The following is an 8,182-nucleotide window of genomic DNA, read 5'->3' as shown; positions in this document are numbered from 1 at the left end:
CCTAACGATTTCCGAAATGGATATATATATATATATATATATATATATATATATATATATATATATATATATATGTGTGTGTGTGTGTGTGTGTGTGTGTGTGTGTAGTTCCAACTACCATTCTGTGTTAAAAGTCCGTCGTGCGGCCATAATGGAGTCGGAAAGCTTTTCACACGAATCACCTGAGTGGAGATGACAGCTCCGCCTACTCACTGCCCTTTTACGGCGATGCTAGCGCCCTCTGTATGCCTGCACGTAGCTGCCTTACGACTTTTTTTGTCACCTCAGAGTACTGTCTCCTGGGTTTCCTTTACTGCTCGACCTCGCCGGCAGATGACGCTGTGGCTGCTCGTGGCCGTGGCGCTGCTGGCGGCGGGCGCGGCGCCGCGACGCCTGGGCACGGCCGCGCCGCAGGCCGACACCAACAGCCTGGAGGCGGCGCCGCCCACCGCCGCGGCGCGACCGCCGCCGCCGCCCACGCCGCCGCCCGCGGAGGACGACGACGACGCGGACGACGAGGACAGCAAGACGCTGTCGCAGCAGATCGCCGACGGCAAGTACGGCCTGATCCAGAAGGAACTGTACGGCGAGCCGCCGGCGCGCCCCGGCATCGTGAGCTACGCGGCCAACCCGGAGGTGCCGCGCGACACGGCGCGGACGCTGGGTGGCCTGCGGCCGTCCGAGGTGTGGCTGGCCGAAGACCACGTGCTCGTGCTGAGGGGCGGCGCCTTCGCAGCCCCCGAGCGCACGGAGAAGCCGCCCTGGCCGCCCATCGACGACTACCACGCGCCGCCCAGACAGGTGCGCAACTACACCGCCGCCGCTGCTGTCGCGCCCGCCGCCCGGCCGCGCGGCAGGACGCTCTTCGGCTTCCTGCGGCACTTCTTCCAGAGGAACTGACCGTCCCACACCGGCCTCTCCCGTCCTCTCTCTCAATGTGCGGTCGCGTCCTCCTCGAGTGTTCGCGTTTCGCCACGCGGGAACGTCGCCGACGCCTACCGATATCGGTCTCGACGATTTCACTTACTCCGCTTTTGTTGTCGGCGAACGAGGAAAAGAAATAGGTCATCGACCGTACTTAGGTTTCAAAGTCCACTACGTACGAAAGCAAAAGAATGCTCCCAATCCTTGCAATTACTGTATAATTGTTACTTCGACGTAACAGATAACGAATCCTTCTGTTACTTTAACGACTAACTAATGATGCCGCTTTCAATCACCACTTCTTTTGGATTCTGTAAAATGAAACGTACGAACTGAGGGCGCAGTGAGTCCGAAATCGCGAATTTGCACTTATAATCTGTATCGACAACACTGACGAGATACTACGTATCTATCTACATGTCATTTGCAAGGAGGCCAGTGGGCGAAATGTGTCAGAAAATTAATAAAATACGTGAGATCCGAACAAACACGAGATTAAATTATAAGGCCGAAATGTTACGACCGCATATTTGTCCATCTTTTACCGCCAGTTCCCCAGTTACACTATGCACACAATAAGTGTAACTGTACGACAGCTCTTACTTCCTGGCTCGGTAGGAACATTAGAATACTTTAGTTCACTAGATGCGTACGGTGGTGGACAATTAGCTCAAACTGTTTTCGACGGCCTCAGTTCGACACGGTATCCGACACACAGTTCACACTGTACGCTGCCTTTTAAGTTTCACTCTTGTTTCGTATTCCAGAAAAAAAAGTATATTAGGTTTGCACGGTAATGTGTCTTATAAAAGACCACTTCAGACAATAGAGGAAACAAGCAAAGTGTGCTGGTTGGTGGAGGTAAGTTGCTAGAAAATATAAAATATATCGTATCCGAGACGAGTTAACTAACATCGTGAGAGGTGTTTCAAAAAAAAGTTAAAAATAATACATTTACGTATTAGTGCTTCTAAGGGTCGCACTCAAGAGATGAACTAGTAGGAATCCTGAGATCTCGAACGGAGCTTTAACGAAAATATATATAACAGAGCCATGTGATTACGTTACTCTTCTCCACGTGACGCTCCCTACATAAACTGACATGCTGGAAACACTATCATTGCCACTTGTAACCGTAATATTGCAAATGATATCACAGTAGCCTTTGACTGTAAAAGCTATTTATTTCCATTATTGCAATTTCGGCTGTGTAGCCATTATTAAGTCGTATAAATGATCCAGTATTAAAGGTCTACCTGAGCTTTAGAACATGTTAAAATGTTGCTCTTTTGACATTGTTAACATCTTTAACAAGAGCGACACATCCAAAACACAGTGGCTGTTACCTTCACCGTACCTAAACTAACATAGAAATCACCGCTAAACATTTTACACACATGCCGAAGCGAACAGCCGAGACGCGGCGAAATGGCGCTGCTGAAGCGTCACGTGGTTCACAGCCTCTCGCCACTGCGCACCGCCCCCACCTCTCGCCTTCAAAGGCTTATAACTCGACCGTTCCCTGACGGCCTTTCACGTTCCCGCGTGCCGCGACACACCGCACCTCGAGAAAGAGGGGCAGCCTTCGCGTGCAGAGCGGGTCAGCACGAGTCTGCGGCTCGCCGAGCGTGCGCCTCCTCTGCACTCGGGCCGCCGAGTTCCTCCCTCCTATCAACTAAGTATAGCTTAAGTGCGTTGTGAGATATGTTACGATGTACTTGTCTGCAAATAAACGGTGTCTGAAGAAAGCCGTGTCCGCTTCATTTGCTCTACCCCGCCCCCGTCCTGTGTGCGCAGGTGCGGCTGCCGGCGCGCCCGCGCGTGCCGCCGCCCTTCCCGGTGCAGCTGGCCGACGGCGAGCCGCCGCGGCTGCTAGGCAACCAGTCCCGGGCGCGGCCGCGGCCGCCGTTCTTCGCGCCGCCCTTTCCATTTCCCGGGCCCGGCGCGGCCAACGCGACGCGGGACGGCGCCGCGCCTCCGTATCTCTACCCGCCGCCGGGAAACTTCCCCCCCGGAGGGGCCGTCCCTACGCCAGCGGGCAACGGATCGTTGTCGCCACCTCCGTATCCGTTTCCACCTCCGAGAAACGGGTCGCTGTACGGGCCTCCCGCCGGCCCCTTCCCGCCCCCGCCCTTCTTCTTCCCCGGCCCGTACGGGCCGCCACCGACGGGCAACGCCACCTTCCCGCCTCCCGGCAACGGCTCCTTCCCCTTCCCCTTTCCGTTTCCAGTAAACGGGTCGCTGCCGCCCGGCTTCCCCGTGCTGCCACCGGGCGCGGCGCTGCTGCCGCCGCCGGGACTCTTCAATGACACCTTCGACGAGGACGACATGTCCATTTATTACCCGCCGCCGTACGACTTCTACTATCCGACCGACAATACGACACAGGTGCCACCGGGTCCACTAGTGCCCGGAATAGTGCTGCCACCTCCGCCGAACTTCTTCGGATCACTCGACAACGAAACGGAGACTGCGGGCTCTGGCGGGACGACGGTCGCACCGCCGCCCTCTGAGACGACCGCGGGCGAGGGGTACACCGCCAAATACGTGCCGGTGACGACTCAGAATCGGCGTAAGAAACCTACACCCGCGACCACCGCGAAGACTGTCGCCGACGTGCCGGTCTCGACGCCGCCGCCGCCGCCGCCGCCGCCGCCGCCGCCACAGCCGACGCCGGCTACTACGGTACCGCCCGGTCGGAGCCCGTCGGTGCAGGTGATCCACGACGGAGCGTCACCTCTCCGGCCTCCGGGTTACTACTATTACCGAGTCCCCACCGCCGTCCCGGTTACCTCGACGGTAGCTCCGCCGACGGTCGTCCTGTCCTCCACTACGGCTGCCCCGCCACCTGCGAGTGTTTCGTACGTCGTCGTGCCCGTCACAGATATAGTGGTGCGACAGCCGTCCCAGAGTCAACAGCAGCAGCAGCAGCAGCAGCAGCAGCAGCAGCAACGACAACAACATCGACAGAGGCCCAAGGCACCGGATCCGACACCGCCCACCTACTTCTACGACCCCGTCTCTGACCGTACGCCAAAAAAGTCTTACTATTTCTTTGAAGAACCTTGGCGCGGCATTTCCTTCCAGTTCCCATTACCGAGCCCGACACTGCAAACACTGCTGGGACAGTCGTACCGTCAGCCGACGCAGCTCTACTACTATTCGGATTCCACAAAACGACAGAGGCCGTCGCAATCTGTCGGCACTTCACGTCCCCCGTACTACAGTCTTCCGCAACAGGTATCGACAGTGCTGCCGCCGTCACCGCACTATCCACAGTCGACACCTGGCCGGGCACCGTACTACGGCCCCACGACACACACACCGGCACCTTATTACTTGCAGGTGTCCACACATTCTTATTACGATATCGGACCATCTACTGTCAGACCTGTGTACCGGCACAATTTTGAGCAGCACCCAGTACCGAATACGACACCCGGACCGCGTACGGGTCCACCAGTTTACCGGACGACGACACCGCGCACGGTCTTCGAGTTCGACTACAGACAGCAGCAGAAGTTTCGGCAACCCCCGTCCTACTTCACTCCCGGACACACTTCCGGTGACTTCTCTCGGGTTCACGTAACTACACCGGCTCCCTCACGATCACAGCAATACGGAGGTGAACAAATATCGAGCAGTGGCTACTCGACGGAGAATCCGTTGTCGGCACTGTTCACACGACAGGATGAAAGTCTCATCGATGAAAATACGAAAAGGTACTTCACAATATTTGGACAGAAGTTGCCACAACAGGAATCTGAAATACCGTCCACAACACCGATGCCTATTACTGAGGAACAGCAGAATTTAAAAGAAGCTCTTCCACTGTCTCTAGAAGGTGATACCTTGGTCAACTACAGACCACCACTTCCTGCTGCCAATCCAGAAAGTGAGTTTATTGCATACCCATTGCCAGGAGACGGTGCCCACGCATACTTCCTCCCACCCGGTGGTGGATACTCGTATCCAGCTCCGGTACCAAACCAGCGACTACGGTATCGTAGAAAGGATACGGGCAGTGAAGTGACGTGACCTTTTATGATGGAAGTGTCTCAGTGTGGAAAGCTCTTCTGATTCGAACAGTGCTTCCAAAGCAAAATCACAAACTAGAAAAATTGAATTAAGCTTCATATACTTTAGAAAAATGTGTGAATTGTTCCACAAGTGAGTGTTCGACAAACTGATGCAGTTGCCTCATTTCTGTTTACAAAGCGTGATGAGAGTGTATATTTATGTGTTGTTACAAACTACTACAGACTTATTTTAACTGTTGTGAATGCCACTATTGCCTTTTTTATGGAAATGTGTTGACGGAGTAGTCTGTGTTGTAAATAAACATCCTCCCATTCACATATATTTGATAACTGCTGCTACTGATGTGTACGAGTGTTAGTAACAGCTTTGTTCCATTTCTCAGTGCCATTCAACTCAATAAACAAAATTTATATGTTGTTAATGTATGACAGCAAACTCAGGCATATTATTCTTAAGGTACCATGTAGTTTTTTGGTAGCAAAAGCAGCAACTGTTGTAACTCAGCTTAACCTATAGTGCAACACCAGCCAAATATTATGTAGCTCTGCTTTGAGTAGAGCAAATCTAGATCAGAAATAAAATAACCCAGAATTAATGAACCATCCCTACAGTCCTCCCTTCTCAAAGTTTGGAACAATGACCAACAAACGTCACTAACTCATTCTCATATTCTTTTACACCAAATGTGCTCAAGAGCCAGCTCCATCAAAGACGTAAAAACAGCAACCTTTTCCTGAATACATTTAGTTTCCACGCTTAAGCAAATAACTCAAGAATTATCACGCAAAACTATCAAAGGAGTATATCATCACAGAAAATAGTGTCAGGCATTCTGCTAACCAAATTTTTCACTCTCAGAGTAGTGTAAATCTACTCTGCCATTAAACTATTAGCAATTTAGCAATGTCTTCCAGTCAAAACCAATTTGCAAGTTCACTTTGCACCTCGGCATAACTTAGTTTCGATGCAAAAAGAAGAGTGCATCGTATTCAAATAGAAAGCAAAATACAAGAATGACAAAAAATTGCTGGAATTTATGACATTTTAAAGACTAGTCAATCATGTTTTCAATGCAGAAGCTGTATGTTTTACATAATATTTCACGCAGTTCCTTCACTGTTAGGACTCTCAGTCTAATGTCTGAACCTCTCATAATGCATTGACAAACTATGTTGAGGATACATATCATAAACCCTGGCAGCCTGATCATTTTACCTAACCACTGAATCATTATTGTACAAAAATCAGTCAATAGCCTAAATTACATCCAACATATAAGTGATAGCACACATTCAACTATTTAGTTGCCTGGCGCATATTAATACGAGGTATTGTTGAGGTTTGAGCTGTGGCCAAAAAACAAAAGCCAATTCCTCCTATATATTAGGAACAAGCAAGAAATAGCAAACAATAATGAACAATTCTCAACAACAGAGGAATAACTCATACATGTGGTACATTATAAACGCAAATGGAAATCTCACTGAAATGTGACAGAACTGGCACATTTCATCTCTAATAAAAGGCACGATGACCAAAGATATGTGAGGTACTTTTTTTTGCCATTTTCCATTGATTACATGTGACCATTTTTATCCATTTATTGAGTATGATCATCAAATCACTTTACTGATGTGTTCTTCATTTACAGTGTGTTCGGAAGAAAATGTCTTTACTGTATGCGACAAAGTATAAGTGGTTATTAATATTGTCGAGAATGATGGCGTGATCTGGTGGTGGGAAACCTCTGGACACCACCCTAAAATTTATTGGTAGAACTAATTTAACAGCGTGCCTTCATCTCCCCAGTTTGACACATTATTGTGCAGCCATGTGAAATGAGATTTTCCATCAATCACACTCGGCAATCACTCTCCATCGCCGGTGGTGAACTGGCAACGGAGGGTGAAGCTGTGACAATGCCAGCCACTCATGCTGGCGAAACGCCAGTAAAATCATTAGACGAATGTCTGCCGAAGAACCCGAGACAGAAGCCAATAGGCAGTTTGTCAACAAGTGGCCACGAAAGCCTTAACAATTCTGTTCACTCAGCAATGTTAAACCTGCAGTTTCATCAAACAATGGAAAGTCCAGGTAGGAATAATGACTCAAGGCCTCCTGTATATGTTACACTTACAGTCTAATGTAGTTGCAGACAATAACTGCCAGCTATGCATGAGAATTTTGTAACAAATTCTGAGAAAGGGCAAATGATTGACTTGTCGCACCCCCTTCCCCCACGCGGAAGCCTATGCACACCACTGCGTGGATCAACTATTAGATTCGAACAATACGGGTTCTATGGACGGATGAGACACTATACTGCCTTTGCGAATCGTCAGTTCACACAGTTATTTTGATTTTCAGCATTCACGATTCACACACTGAGAGCATGGAGATGTGAAACTTCATCAGGATAAATCATACAATATGGGTTTACTTATTACACTTCAAAGTCTGCTCAATAAATTCACCTGTGAAAGGGCTAGAATGAAATTTATCCCTGGAAACCAAAGTACAATATTTATTTGTACTATTTACTGAGTTTCCAGCTTCACCTGTTGACAGACATTGGGGGGATAACAAAACAAAACAGAGAATGTGACATATGCAACAGTCCCCCTATAATCACTCTTGCTTCTTTCAATAACTTCATTTTCTACTGTGGTACATGATTTAAGTACAAATCACAGGACATATAAAAGAAACTCAAAGACTCTACTCAGAATATTTCAGCTCGCTGGAAACCGAAAATTTATGGAACTTTTATCTTAAGGACAGACTGACATCTCAGTACAGTACAGATTCAAAGACAAAACAAGAGACCCAAGAAACTTTGTACAGAATCCAATCAAGTGATAAAATTTTCACTGGTTTCACCCATATCCTGATCACGATCCATCTTCTCATCTCAGCCGCAGAAATATTGTTGAGTGGATGACAGACAAAAATAAACATAACAACTCCTCCATCAATCTCGCATTTTTCTCTAAGAATGACTATGTTAATAAACAATAAGGTTCACATATGAGAGGTGGAAAAGACATTCAATTGTTCAAAAGCTTCTATTCTCACGTGAAGTAGGTTGTGCAACAAGCAGCGACAAGTGAATTAATTCCCGAAAACTTCTAGTACAACTCTGTAGCTAGCACTGCTTTTCACTGTATGCATTTTGCTTGTAATTAGATACACTATGATGTTGTGCTCTTTTGGCAGA

At 48.8% G+C, this 8,182-nt stretch overlaps 1 protein-coding gene across 1 annotated transcript; it reads left to right on the top strand.

The window, feature by feature from the left end:
• Positions 1-414: 414 nt before the first annotated feature.
• Positions 415-5,567, top strand: LOC124804974 (basic proline-rich protein-like; the record flags this gene model as incomplete). Its single annotated transcript, XM_047265365.1, has 2 exons — positions 415-801; positions 2,722-5,567. Coding segments are annotated over 2 exons (2,628 nt in total), but the record flags the coding sequence as incomplete, so codon positions are not given.
• Between the last annotated feature and the right edge of the window lie 2,615 nt (positions 5,568-8,182).

The sequence above is a fragment of the Schistocerca piceifrons genome, chromosome 7, assembly GCF_021461385.2.
Source record: "Schistocerca piceifrons isolate TAMUIC-IGC-003096 chromosome 7, iqSchPice1.1, whole genome shotgun sequence".
NCBI classification, from domain to species: domain Eukaryota; kingdom Metazoa; phylum Arthropoda; class Insecta; order Orthoptera; family Acrididae; genus Schistocerca; species Schistocerca piceifrons.
The sequence above is the reverse complement of the archived record's forward strand: the minus strand, read 5'-3'. Positions and strand labels throughout refer to the sequence as shown.